This window comes from Microchirus variegatus (assembly GCF_963457635.1).
Source record: "Microchirus variegatus genome assembly, chromosome: 16".
Taxonomy (NCBI): Eukaryota; Metazoa; Chordata; class Actinopteri; order Pleuronectiformes; family Soleidae; genus Microchirus; species Microchirus variegatus.
The window spans coordinates 4934910-4950090 of NC_139817.1; the positions used below are offsets into that span (position 1 = coordinate 4934910).

General features: G+C 42.0%; 1 protein-coding gene across 1 annotated transcript in view; it reads right to left on the reverse strand.

Moving 5' to 3' along the window:
* Positions 1-15181, reverse strand: part of cntnap5a (contactin associated protein family member 5a) — a gene marked incomplete at both ends in the record, with an annotated part of 138333 nt that overhangs the window by 18598 nt on the left and 104554 nt on the right. Inside the window, 2 exons of the mRNA XM_083903183.1 lie at positions 6845-7084; positions 14619-14837. Coding sequence (XP_083759309.1) covers positions 6845-7084; positions 14619-14837 — 459 coding nt within the window. The remainder of the gene's footprint in view (positions 1-6844; positions 7085-14618; positions 14838-15181) is intronic.

The following is a 15181-nucleotide window of genomic DNA, read 5'->3' on the forward strand; positions in this document are numbered from 1 at the left end:
CAAAATCGCGTTTTTAAATTCATATAATAAGAGTGTTTTGCGAAGTAAGACTCGACTAGTTTTTCGAGCAAACCTGTCGACTTTAACGGCAGCTTTAATACGAAAGTATGAGATAGAAGCTTTGTGATCTTGAGTTTCCTCCCCTCGGGGGCCGTGTGGGCTCAGCTTCACACGAGGCGGCTCAGATGTCCGGCAGAGCTGCTGCTCGTCAGCGCCAGTCGAGTTTCCTCGGGGCGTCTGATTAGGAGGACGCCTCCTGGGCCGCTTCCTTGGGAGATTTTCAGAGCTCCTACCACCGGGGGGGGGGGGAGGGGGCGGGCGACCCCAGGTTAGAGCCAGAGCTCACCGAATGGATTATGAATCTCATTTGGTCTGCGAAAAACGCCTCAGGATCCCCCAGCGGGAGCTGGATTTTGGACCGATGGATGGATGGAAGAACCCACCTCTCATCGGTCCTGGGGTCAAAAAATTTATTTTTCCCTCCTGGGTTTGGATGAAGTAAAGCTTTGGGTTCATTTGTGGCTGCAAGAAATGAAGATATATTCATACTAACTTATGGTTAAAACTTGTGTTTTTCTTCTGAAACGTAGCGGAGAGATTTACGCACTTGAGCGAAGCTGCAGCAAAGACACTTTGTTTGACAAAAGTCTGGTCGCAAAAATCTGATAATGTTTACTTTGATCCCAGAATTCTGACTTTAACCTAATAATTCTTGCTTTAATCTGAGAATTCTGACTTTAATCTGAGAGTTCAGATTTATTTTTCTATACTTATTTTCCCCCCCCTCAGAATTTCTGACTTTAATCCGAGAATTGGGACTTTTGATCTCAACATTCCGACTGTAATCTGAAAATTCTGACTGATCCAAGAATACTGACTTTAATCTGAGAATTCTGAATTTAATCTGAGAAATTATATCTTTAATCTTAGATTTCTGACTTTAATCTGAAAATTCTGACTTTAATTTGAGAATTCCGATTTATTTTCCCCTCAGAATTCTGACTTTAATCCGAGAATTGCGACTTTTAATCTGAACATTCTGACTGTTATCTGAAAATTCTGACTGATCTAAAGAATACTGACTTCAATCGGAGAATTCTGAATTTAATCTGAGAAATTATGTCTTTAATCTTAGATTTCTGACTTTAATCTGATAATTCTTAGTTTTAATCTGACAATTCTGACTTTAATCTGACAATTCCGACTTATTTTCCCCTCAGAATTCTGACTTTAATCCGAGAATTGCGATTTTTAATCTGAACATTCTGACTAATCTGAAAATTCTGACTGATCTAAAGAATACTGACTTTAATCTGAGAATTCTGAATTTAATCTGAGAAATTATGTCTTTAATCTTAGATTTCTGACTTTAATCTGATAATTCTTAGTTTTAATCTGAAAATTCTGACTTTAATCTGAGAATTCCGACTTATTTTACCCTCAGAATTCTGACTTTAATCTCTGGCTGTTTTATTTTGTTTCCTAACATTTTTTTTTTAAACATAATTGCCGTAATCGTCTTCCGTAGTACTTGATTAAATTGAATGTAGTTTCCTTCCTGGGTTTGGATAAAGTAAAGCTTTGGGTTCATTTGTGGCTGCACGAATTAAGATATATTCATACTAACTTATGGCCAAAACTTGGTGTTTTTCTTCTGAAACGTAGCGGGAGAGAATTACGTACTTGAGCGAAAGCTGCATCAAAGACACTTTGTTTGACAAAACTCTGGTCGCAAAAATCAAAGCGCTTAATTAAACGTCGTCAAAGTGCGTTCGGAGCAAAAAAAACAAAACAGCGAAAGACGAGAGAGAGAGAAGCAGCATCTCCCCAAGGAGAGGACGACAAGGACGTCACGTACTCACTGCAGTGATTCACACGAGCTGTCGATGCCGCTGACACCTCTGTTACCTCAGCAGATGCTGGGAGTTAAAACACACTTTATAACCCACCTCATCATATGTGTTCCACACACACACATACACACACGTCTGCACAGCTATTCTCCTTAGGACACAAGAAGAATAGCTTATAGCACAGGAGTCTCCAATATCTATGCCAGAAAAGGTCACAAGCACATATAATATTCTTGTACAGCGATCGTAGGAAGGATACTCAGACATAACCCTCAGCCGTCACAACTCAACGCTTCGGCCTGAACATAACCCTAAGTGAAACCCAAGCATAAAACGACATAAAAGTCTTTACCCTCAAAAAGCCCTTTAAAGATGTGAGGATCAGCCGTAATATCCTCACGGAAATAGATTTGAATCCAAATTTGCCCTCGTAACCTACTGCAGACTTTTACACATGCAGCGAGTCTTCTGAGGACCCCTGCGTTGACCGGCGTTCATTAGGACAGCCTAAACAAAGCGTTAGCCCTGACCTTAACCCAAGAGTTTTTGCCTCATTAGGACCAGGTTTTGGTCCAAATGAGGACTACATGTTCCTCAATATCTATGCCAGAAAAGGTCCAAAAGAGGTAAACACGAGCACATACGTTCTTGTACAGCAATCCTAGGAAGGTACTCCTACCTAGGATTTCATAGGGTACAACTAAATACTTAATCCTAACCCTGAATCTAACCCTAACCCCAAGTCTTGAAGCCCCAAAAAAGCCATTTAAAGATGTGAGGATCAGCTGTAATGTCCTCACAAACATAGATTATAAACCGAATTTGTCCTCATAGCCTTCTTAGGACATTGCCGGCATTGACCGGCATTCATTAGGACAGCCTAAACAAAGCGTTAGCCCTAACCTTAACCTTTGTCTCATTAGGACCAGGTTTTGGTCTTCATGAGGACTAATGTTCCTCAATATCTATGCCAGAAAAGGTCCAAAAGAGGTATAACACGAGCACATACATTCTTGTACAGCAATCCTAGGAAGGGTACTCGGACAAAACCTGAGCCATCACAACTAAATGCTTAATCCTAACCCCGAATCTAACCCTAACCCCAAGTCTTTAAGCCCAAAAATCCCTTTAAAGACGTGAGGATCAGCCGTAATGTCCTCACAAACATAGATCATAATCCAAATTTGCCTTCATAGCCTTCTTAGTCTTCTTAGGACCTTGCATTGACCGGCATTCATTAGGACAGCCTAAACAAAGCGTTAGCCCTAACCTTAACCAAAGAGTAAAGAGTTATTGCCTCATTAGGACAAAGTTTTGGTCTCCATGAGGACGAATGCTCCTTAATATCTATGCTAGAAAAGGGTCCAAAAGAGGTAAACACGTTCAGCAATCCTAGGAAGGGCACTCGGACAAGACCTTAGCCATCACAACTAAATGCTTAACCCTAACCCTGAATCTAACCCAAAGTGAAACCCAAGCCCTAAACAAAGGTTTCGGTCCAAATGAGGACTTATGTACCTTAATATCTACGCCAGAAAAGGTCCCAAAGAGTTAAACACATGCACGCACATTCTTGTACAGCCTTCCTAGGAAGGATACTCCTTAGCCACAACTAAATGCTTAACCCTAACCCTGAATCTAACCCTAAGTGAAACCCAAGCCTTAAACAAAGTCTTTACCCCGACAAAAGGCCTTTAAAGACGTGAAGATCAGCCATAATATCGTCCCAAAAAATTGATTTGAGACATACAGCTAGCCTTCTTAGGACCCTGCATTGACTTGTATTCATTAGGACAGCGGAAACAAAGCGTTATCCCTCACCTTAACCAAAGAGTAAAGAGTTTTTGCCTCATCAGGACCAGGTTTTGGTCCAAAGGACTATGGTTCCTCAATATCTATGCCAGAAAAGGTCCCAAAAAGGTACATATACATGCGCATACATTCTTGTACAGCATTCCTAGGAAGGGTACTCCTTAGCCATCACAACTAAACACTTAAGAAACCGAAGCCTAAAACCAGGTCTTTACTGGAGGGGGAAGCGTATATTTTGTGTGTGTGTGTGTGTGTGTGTGTGTGTGACCGCCGTCGTGTGTGGTTGTGGTTTCACGACGCCACAAAGGAGCCGGACACACAACTCGTCACTGCATGTAGACAAATGGTCCCGCGGGGATCGCGAAGTGACACGGAAAATCGAGTCCGGCGCGAAAAAGCAGCATTAGCGCCTTAACCAGTTCCTCAATGAGGTTCTGCCTCATTAGGACCAGAGATGAGACCAACTGGCCCTGAGGTACACACACACACACACACACACACACACACACACACACACACACACCTGTTCATACGGCACTTGTATATTTCATCTTTAAATCCAACTGTGCATTTTCTTCAGGGGGCGACTGGAAGGTAGAGGGAACGATTATCACCGCAAACCCTACATGCAAAGACACCATTAGACCACCGCGGCACATTCACCACGATGGCACCTCAGCAGAAGGTGCCATCGCGTCCACTGGAGCAGATAATCCTCCAGACGAGCGCCGCTCGTGGCTGCGAAAGCCTTTTGATCGCCGGCGTGGCCCCCGTTTTCAACCCCGAGTGTCTGCCGCGCACGATAAATAAATAAAAGTTGTGTTTTCTCTTCTTGTCGACAGCCCACACATATCATCGCGTCCGCCCCGAGGAGCAGAACAAACAAAGAGGCAAAAACCTACATAAAACATGGACATGAAGTGAAATATGTATAAAAACTGACACAGGAGGGAAAACACGGGAAGGATAAAAACGTGTTCCCAGGAAGGTTTTTTTCCCTCTTTGTTTCCACCATGTAATGAACCACACATACAATCACAATAATGACAAATATTCACCTACAGCGATCTCACGGCCGTTTTGAAGACCAAAAACCAAGAGTAGCCACATTTGGAAGAACGTGTCCAACAATACACCGGCAAACCATGTATTTATTCGACGGTACTCGCTGTCAATCACCAAAAACAGGCCGTGCTTTATTATCACTTCGAGTCCAAATGGGAACCATAATTTTACGAAATGGATGTCATGCTGTATCGAAGAAGACCTAAAACTCATGATTGAGGCCATAAAACTCCAGAGGAAAATGCTTGCTGGCGCTATAAATCAAATGAGAAGTCTTTTTTTTTTTGATTATAGAGTGTATCACAGACCCTTTTTCAGACGGGACTTTACCCAGAGTCTGAGGAGTCCAGGTAAAAAGATGGCCTCAGGGTCGAGTACCCAAGAAGCAGAAACACTTCCTCAACCTATAATGATCTGCGGCTTCCTCGTATGTTCAGTAGTAAGCAGATTTACACACAAATGGAGCTCTTTTTTTTTTGCAAACCATTAGATGGCTCTTTCACTTCCTGGACAAAGGGCTTACCTCCACATTACTGTAATCTCATTTAAAAACCCTTTCTTCGGGAAAGGGTTTTTCAGAAGCAAATGGTTCCAGGTAGAACCTCAGCCCTTGCAGAAGGACCCTTTTGGGACCCTTATTTCTAAACTCTTAGAAATAAAAGTTCTAAGTAGAACCAGATAAGGTTCTTCGGCTTGTCCTCATAGGAGAACCCTTTTTTTGGCTCCAGGTAGAACTTTATTATAAAGGTTCCACCAGGAACCCTTTTAAAACCCTTTATTCAGGAAAGGGGTTTTAAAGGGTTCTCTGGATCAAAATGGTTCATCAGTGTTACCAAGAACCATTGAAAAACCCTTTCTTCGGGAAAGGGTTTTTCAGAAGCAAATGGTTCCAGGTAGAACCTCAGCCCTTGTAGAAGAACCCTTTTGGAACCCTTATTTCTACACTCTTAGAAATAAAAGTTCTAAGTAGATGCATATAAGGTTCTTGGCTTGTCCTCATAGGAGAACCCTTTTTTTGGCTCGAGGTAGAACTTTTTCATAAAGGTTCCACTTGGAACCCTTTTGGAGGGTTCCAGGTGGAACCCTTTTAAAACCCTTTATTCAGGAAAGGGGGGTTTTAAAGGGTTCTCTGGATCAAAATGGTTCTTACTGGAATCATTAGTGTTACCAAGAGCCCTTGAAAAACCCTTTCTTCGGGAAAGGGTTTTTCAGAAGCAAATGGTTCCAGGTAGAACCTCAGCCCTTGTAGGAGGACCCTTTTGGAACCCTTATTTCTACACTCTTAGGAATAAAAGTTCTAAGTAGAACCATATAACGTTCTTCGGCCTGTCCTCACAGGAGAACCCTTTTTTTTGGCTTCAGGTAGAACCTTTTTATACCTTTTTTTTTTTTATAAAGGTTCCACTCATTTGAATGATTTCTTTGTCAAATGAAGCAAAGAAACCAGGAAATCTTCACATTTCAGAAGCTGAAAACTGCCCATTGCAGCTCGATGGTCATGTGATATATGTGTTTGTATGGATACCGATGACTTTAGGCTTATGTGGGCGCAAATCTTTTTTTTTTCCCCTCTTATTGAAAATGCCTCTCACAAGTGAAAACACGGCAGCACCGACGTGCGCCTAAGTCCATTTTTATGAACACCTGACACCCAAAGACACATCTAAGCGAGACGAGATCCAAGCTGCAATAAAGAGGAAATAACTTCACAGAAGTCAGATTATCCCGCGTGCAGCAGCGGACGATGCCTCGATATTAAACAGTAAACACTGCAGCGTGGTCGGCCGTCTCTTATCACACTTAAGAGTGCCTTTTCTTCGTCTAGTGAGGTTATTTGTTCAGCTCTCCCGGTTTCCGTTCCTGCGTCTTCCGCCTCTCTCACATTCTGCAGGAGATAATTTGGTCTAATGCATTTTAAATGTTCTCAAAGTCTGGCTCCAGGACAAGTATTAATTGTCTCGTTGCGTTGCTTGCATTTTTATCCGTGTGCTGTAATGGAACACCCTGAGCGCTGATCGATTATTTTTGTTTCTTTTGTTTGTTTGTCTATAATCAAAGTCAACCTATTACGCGTTATTACGCACATAAAAAGCGTGCACGCTTTTTGGACCGACCTTGGTTGCAGGTGGTTCCTCCGTACGCCGACTGCGAGCAGTCGCAGATGTAGCCGTTGCTCTTCTCGACGCAGCGCCCCCGGTTGTGGCAGAGGCTGCTGGAGCCGCTGCAGTAACCGGGACAGCCCGAGCTCACCCCGGGCGTCATCCGGGCCCTCTCCTCCAGGTCGAAGCTCACGCCGTTGACCGTCAGAGTCCTGATGCAGCCGAGGAAGCCTCTCTGCTGGGAGGCCGTTCCCCCTGTGGGAAAGATCCACGTTTCCGCCTTTAGTTACATCTAAAAACCAACTATCATGAGTTTATAATCACGGTTCCCTTTAAGGTGGATGGGAATTTAAGGGCAGGCATCGACTAACACTACACTCTTAGAAATGAAAGTAGAACCATATAGGGTTCTTCGGCTTGTCCTCATAGGAGAACCCTTTTTGGCTCCAGGTAGAACCTTTTTTCCACCTGGAACCCTTTTGGAGGGTTCCATCAAGAACCCTTTTAAAACCCTTTATTGAGGAAATGGGTTTTAAAGGGTTCTCTGGCTCAAAATGGTTCTTACTGGAACCATTAGTGTTAACAAGAACCCTTGAAAAACCCTTCCTTTGAGAAATGGTTTTTCCCAGAAGCAAATGGTTCCAGGTAGAACCTCAGCCCTTGTAGAAGGACCCTTTTGGAACCCTTATTTCTACACTCTTAGAAATAAAAGTGCCAAGTATAACTATATAAGGTTATTTGGCTTGTTCTCATAGCAGAACCCTTTTTGGCTCCAGGTAGAACCTTTTTATAAAGGTTCCACCAGGAATTCTTTTAAAACCCTTTATTCAGGAAAGGGGTTTTAAAGGGTTCTCTGGATCAAAATGGTTCTTACTGGAACCGTTAGTGTAACCAAGAAGCCTTGAATAACCCTTCCTTTGGGAAAGGGCTTTCCAGAAGCAAATGGTTCTAGGTAGAACCTCTGCTCTTGTAGAAAGACCCTTTTGGAACCCTTATTTCTAAGAGTGTACCGTTCAATAGTTTGGGGTCACCGACACAATGTTTTTGTTGTTTTCCATTAAAAGTCACACTTTTATTCATCAAAAGAGTTGCAAAATGAATAGAAAATATAGTCGAGACATTGACAAGATTAGAAATAATGATTTTTTAGTCAAAATGATCATTTTGCCCTTTCGTCAAAGAACCAGCAAAACTGTTTACAGTTGTGCTAACGTCATTGCACAAGGGTTTTCAAATCAACCAATGGCCTTCTAATGCGATTAGCAAACACAATGTACCATTAGAACACTGTAAATGGGCCTCTATACACCTATGTACATATTCCATTAAAAACCAGACATTTGCAGCTAGAATAGTCACATTAACAATGTATAGAGTGTATTTATGATTAGTTTAATGTTATATTCATTAAAAAAAAATGTGAACGGTAGAGTAATTGTGCATCTCCTAGAAGTTATGAAACCACAACATGACGAAATACGCAACGTAAAAATGGACCAGACCAGGTTTCCAGAAGACGCCGCTGTCTTCGTCTTAGGTCTTACTTTACGACGGCGTGATCGGTTTCATAAGCGGCGTGAGACTTTGGATTGAAACGCTATCGCGTTGTTATGGCTGTAATTTATCTGGAAAAGAAAATAAAGCAGGTGGGTAGAGTCTATTTCCCCTCCCCCCCCCCCCACACCTCCCCATCCCCTGAGGCTGACAAATGATACTTGTTAAATCCTGCATTGTTTCATATGGAGTGAAGCTTTTGTGTGTGTGTGTGTGTGTGTGTACTGCAGGGATTTATAATTTCCCCCCCCATTTGACACCTGGCAAGTGTTTGCTATATTTTTCCACTGTATTTTTTACAGCAGGAATCCAGACATGACGAACATTGCTACCGGCGTTATCGCGCTGGAGGGTCTCTCGGCGGCGAGGGGCGGCCATTAACCCCCGCGCTTATGTTTATAGTTCGCGGGACGCGGCGGTCATTTTTCACTTTCACTCGCTAAAAGAGGCGCTTTGTGTGCGAGCGTGTGGGAGGTACAGTGATATTAATGCCATTAACGGATGCTTTTTTTTTTTTTTTTTTGCTGCGTCATCTATGCTAACTTTAGCTGGAACAGGATCGCTAACAGGAAGAAAAGGCTCCGCCAGCCTTTTAGAGTGATTATAGGGTAATTAAATGGAAACGTCAGGTAGCTGTGGTAAGAATGAGAGTGCACTTAAAGGCTATAATACACTCAAGAAGCACTGTATTTAAAGCTAGAGTCTGTAATTTGTATTGTACGGCTCTTAGTTAGCGAGTTAGCGGGACCAGTCGCTCCACAATTGACAGTTTTGTGTGTGGAGTTTTTTTGTTGACGTTTTTACCCTTCAAGTATGATTCATGTTATAACGTTTTTGTGTACCATTAATTTTCTGTCCAACATATTGGAACAGATTTCCCTTTCGCTAACATTTAGCAAAGGACATGTCTAAAATCTCAATATTTAACATTGTGTCTGTTTATAGTCTGAAGTTGCGTTAAATCATGCAAGTTTTGGTGGAATCTCCTGCCTGAAAATACAGCGAACAATAATAATAATACTAATGAAAAAACTCTTTACTGTTTGTGATGTTGTAATGCACATTTTGTTTCTCCAATTTAATGATTTTTGCACCCAAATGTTTTGTTTTGAGTAAAAAAATAAAGCTGAAAAACTAGCTAGCTAGCATGCTCCTTGAAGCCGCATTAAATCATGCAAGTTTCGGTGGAATCTCCTCCCAGAAAATACAGTGAACAATAATAATAATAATAATGAAAATACTCTTTACTGTTTGTGATGTTGTAATGTAAAGTGGTTTCTCTAATTTAATGATTTTTGCACCCAAATGTTTTGTTTTCGAGTCACAAAAAGTTGAAAAACTAGCTAGCTAGCATGCTCGTTGAAGCCGCATTAAATCGTGCAAGTTTCGGAGGAATCTCCAATGTAAGGATTTTTGCACCCAAATGTTTAGTTTTGAGTCAAAACAAGTTGAAAAACTAGCTAGCTAAATAGCGGGCTAGCTAGCTAAATAGCGGGCCAGCTAGCGCGCTGTCTAGACTGAGTCTGGTGTATTTAGCCCATGTTGAAGAGGTACTATAGTAAGTGCATGATACCAAACTGAGTAGAATAGAGCGTAGTCGTGCGGGAACTGTATATTGGAAAAGCGCCATAAGCCTCTTTTCAGTGGCGCTAATCACACAAATACATTATTTGGGGACAGACGTCGACAGCGGGACGACGGCAGACGCTGGTAAATAATCAACAGAATGTAATTCCTCCAAAGTCTGTGCTCTATATTGTCACAGATTGTCATTTCTTTAGTTTGATATATCTATTATCGCAGAATCACTGCATCATGGTAGTACGTACGACGTAGGTACAGTATCGCACAACATCAATACAACTTTTGCGCATCCGGATATCACTCCAATACACTCGTTTTGCGACTTTTTAAAACCATTTCAAGCCATTTTTATCCGTCCAATATCCGATTCAGTGATTTTTAACCAGTATGGAACTGATACCAATATTGAATATCGTATTTTTAATGCATTTAAAGGAATATTATTCCTATAAACTAAGCTTTCATTGACCACGTTGCGTCAAAAGTGCTTTTTTTTTTCCAAATTCGCACTTATTATCAAACTGCCAGTGATCGCCTTCGTAATCGACGTAATCGCATGTTCCTATTAACTCTGCTTTATACGAGAATGAATGCGTCCCTTTCACAAACTGACAGCGTCTCATGAAAGTTTAATTTTCACCTAATGATGTTTTTTTTTTTGTTTTTTTCCTGAGATCCAAAAGGATCATTGCTTCTCGTTGTCACTCAGCTCACTCCGGATAAATTATTCCTCCGACTAAATGGTCCATTAAGAGCGTAAATGGAAAAAAAGCCTAAAATAGACTTTAAAAAACATGTTTTTTTTCTTCTTCTACTTTTATCTCTGAGTCTTCCTCAGGGCTGTTGTATTATTAAGGAGAGACATTAAAATGTCAAGAGGGGGGAAATGTGACACTATAGGAAGAGGATCAGCCGTACGCCGCCTCGGCCGCAGAGCAATAATGAAAAACACAATAAAATAAATGAGATCTTCATAAGATCGCCTTTGTAAATCCTGAAAGTCTATATTAACGCAATCGTCGCAGGACGTTTAAAGAGTTATCGTTCGGCCGTAATCGTCCTCGCTGGCTGTGAAGACGGACCTTTGAAGTGTGAAAGGAGACGGAGGACGAACGCTATTAGGAAGCTTCGGCCGGCGATTCGGCACAACTGGGTTACTTTGTCCTGTGTGAACACAGCGGATGGAGATATTTATACTTAACAGCTGAAGCCTCGTGTCGGTTTCACCGCTATTATCTGTTCTCTTTCAGTGCGCGACAAAGAAATAATACGAGGGCCAGTGTGGAGAGCAGAGATGATTACTGCGACCGTAATGGACTCGTGAAATGAAGTCCATTTTCATGTTTTTTTTTGTTATCCCAATGATATTATTAAAGTTAGGGTTAGCAAGTCTTTTAAAGCTAGTAAAATAGCTTGTTTTATTATGTATATATTTTGTTCTTTTTATTCCAACATCAACCTGCCGAATATGGACTACAGATGGAAATTAGCCCCTGGGCTATAATCTGGCGCATTTACACGTACTTTTGTATTATGTTCATTAATGTGCATTGTCCTGAAATAATAAATAAAATAAAATAAAACCGGGCCAGAAAATAATAAAATGAAATCCCTTTGGCCTTCTTATTTAAGCTCCACCCACAAAACACAGTTTGTCTGTGTTAGCAACATAACTCGAAAAGTCGCGGACGGATTTGGATGAAATTTTCACGAAATGTCCGGGACCTGGAACAAAAGATTTGATTTTAGCTGTGATCCGTTGACGCCGTCACTATTTTAATCGCTATTTTGTCAGGGGGCTGAGCTGCCTTGGCGGTCGACTGCTACCAAGTGGTTAAGAAGCTAATTAACGGACCCTAGCGCGATGCTAACCAGTGTTTTATTTCGTTGACGCAAAAAATACGACCGAAAATGTCCGTCAACAACCCTTTTTCAACAAGACTTTAAGCGAATAAAGACGTAATTAACTTCCGAGTTAGAGTAAGTCAGAGTTAATCAGAGCTCTACTCGTGCTGCTGTAACATGAACGTGTTAAAATAAATCATATGGCCATCAGTGCTAGTAAATTGAATTTGATAGTTTAAAAAACAACGTTGTTTAATTTATTTAGTGTGATTTTCCACCACTAAATAATACCCAAGATCCCAAAGTTGAGAAAAACAAAACAAACAAAAAGCTCTATTTTCCATCTTCTTAATGACAACATCTCCATCTTCCACCCACCATTTACCTCGATTTACAATTACTTCTCATTCTAAATCAAAAAAGCAGATGTTTAGCGTTGCAGCTGTTAATCAATCCATATTATGGATTGATCATTTATTGGAGGGGGGGGGGGGGGGAGTAATCGGAGCCATAGGAGCGTTTTTTTTACCCAACAGCGAGTCTCATCATTTTGTCTGCGGGAAAACAAATGGTGGCTTTTTTACCTCCAGAACCAGGGGCTCCCACAGCAGCAGCAGCAGCTCCAGAAGCTGCGCAGCTCAATCACTCCTTTAAAATTAAAGCCCATATGGCACATGAGTGTTGCTTTAAGAGTGGGGAAAAAAAAAGTGAAAAAAATCAAAATCCTTTCCTTCAAAGCCACATTAATCAATATTTTGAATTATCGCCAGACTCCGCGGGGTCCCCCCCGTCGGCCTCGACGGAGTGTTTTTACTGGATTCCCGCCTCATTGTTTTGTTCACGGATGCGCCGCTGTGGCTCGCGTCGCATCGCGGCGCCGCCATCAATCTCATTTCCAGCAGCGGGGGGCAGCTGCTTTCACCTGCTCGACACACAAACAGCTGCTGCGCTGACGCTCTCCGCGCGCGAAAATGGGCCCCCACGAAATTTGTGTCGCATCGCGGCGTCGCGTTGTGTTTAAACTGCCTCGTAACGTTCGCGGCCGCTATTTTAGATTCACAAGAGCAGTCGCCTCTCAAAACGAATGCCCACAGAGTAATAACTAAATTTTTTATGCCTGCCGAGACATAAAAAGTAGAACCAGTTGCCTTTTTTTTAAGGGAAAAAACCCCCAAAAACTGTCAAATCTGGCCCCAAAAATATCGGTTCCAATACCTATATTTGTCTTACGGTGTCGGATGTCTTTGAAATAGCTCGAAATGTCGTCAACACTGATCGTATCGTACTGATATCGGTTATCCGTTGATACTCGAAAAGTTTGCGATATCCATAAAGTGGTATCTTGTCATTCCTGGTGCCAAATATAGATGGCAGCTCTCAATCTCCTGCTTTACTTTAAATAAAATTAAAACAGATGGTTGAATTGAAAAGTGTTGATTTTGCAGGAAGTGGCAGCAGGAAGTTGTGTCACACAGCACGCGTCTATTTATAACGACATACACGGGGAAAAGTGAGCCGTCTCTTCTCCGTGACGTCTTCTTTGGAAGTAAAAAAAAACACTTCTACCTCCGTTAGCCTCATTTCCCCGAGGGGAAATCGCAGAGCGGTTAGACACGGTTCTCATCTAATTTCCCTTTGTCTGGTATATGTGAGGAAGAGGAGGATAATTAGAGAGCAAATGATCTTACTGGGAATAAATAAGGTACTTATTGGTAATTCATTAATTACGGGTTTCCTGAAATTTAAACGTCAAATTTTATCGGAGCCATGAGGCCACACCTTTTGACGTAGAGAAAATCCTTTAATAGGCTTTAATCATTAACTTGTCAAGAACATATGGACTGATTTTGACGCGGCTAGCTCAAACGTGCTAGGACGAGTTCGTTCAAATGTGTAGACTAGCCATTACTTTTTTTTTTCCCAAAATGGCCGATTTCTCGCTAGGCAGAGCTAATGGAAGTAAATTAGAGATTTGTTTGGAATCATGAGAGCAACGAGTGTACCGAGTTTGGCTAATATCAGAACAACTTTGTGAGACCTCGACACCATAGACAAAAAAACTTATTTAGCATTTAGCATTTAACAAAATTTTGCCGAATTTCTCTCAGGTCAAAAAATTTGCCAAAAATTCTTGAAGAAACTTTAAAGTAAGCCCGACACACTCACCGAATTACATTTGGATGCGATTTTTTGTTTTTCTAAAATGGCCTTCTGGGTGGGCAGAGCTAATGGAAGCACGTTAGAAATTTGTTTGGAATCGTGAGAGCAACAAGTGTACCAAGTTTGGTTATTATGTGCGACTCAGACACGATTTAGCACAATTTAGCATTTAACACAATTTTGGCCACTTTTTTTCGCGTCAAAAATTTGCCAAAAAATCCTCAAAAAAATTTGATGTAAGCCTGACGCATGTATCAAATTACATCCCGATCCGATTTTTTTGTTTTTCTAAAAATGGCTGACCTCTGAGTGGGCGGAGCTAATGGAAGTACGTTCGAATCATGTGTTGAGAGCAATTATGTACGACTTAGACAGGATGTAGCACAATTTAGCATTTAACGCAATTTTGGCCACATTCTCTTACGTCAAAAATTTGCGAAAAAAATCCTCAAGAAATTCTAAAGGAAGCCGACTTCTGGGTGGGCGGAGCTAATTAGCACGTTAGAAATTTGTTTGGAATCTAGAGAGAGCAATTATGTTTGACTTAGACACGATTTAGCACAATTTAGCATTTGACACAATTTTGGCCACTGGACCACGCTGCATGTTCTGTTGGCGACAGTGAGCTTTGACGACAGAGGCGTACCTATGAAGAGCTGGCTGCTGAGCCTCAAGCGGAGGTGGCCGTCGGCCGGCGCCTCCAGGAAGCGCAGGGGAAGCTGGTCCACCTGCAGCGAGGCCTCCCTCACGTTGCGCTCCGCCCTCACGTAGTGCCACTGCCTGTCGTTCAGGGGCAGGTGGGATTTCACGGCGAGGATCGCCGGACCGTTTCCCACATCAAAGGAGAAAGTCACCATTGAGGGAGCTGCGAGGAAGCGCACACACACATACACACACACACACACAGAATGTGATATTAGGTTTTTTTATGGTGTTCTCTGTCCTCCCCTTCTGATGCAACGTGATACAATGCTGCTGGGAAAACTTGATGACCTGAATAGATTTATGAGGGGGGGCTCGGCTGACAGCTTGTCAATATTTCACAACGTCTCCGATGCCGCAGTAATACATAATGGGCCACCGAAATATCCTGAGAGCTCATCCCCGAGGTTTGTGAACAAATCACGGCCCCGTAATCAACAGTTTTCACCACCTTCTAACAACGGGCCATAAAAGAAGCTAGGAGCGACGGCGCCGGAGCTACCTCTG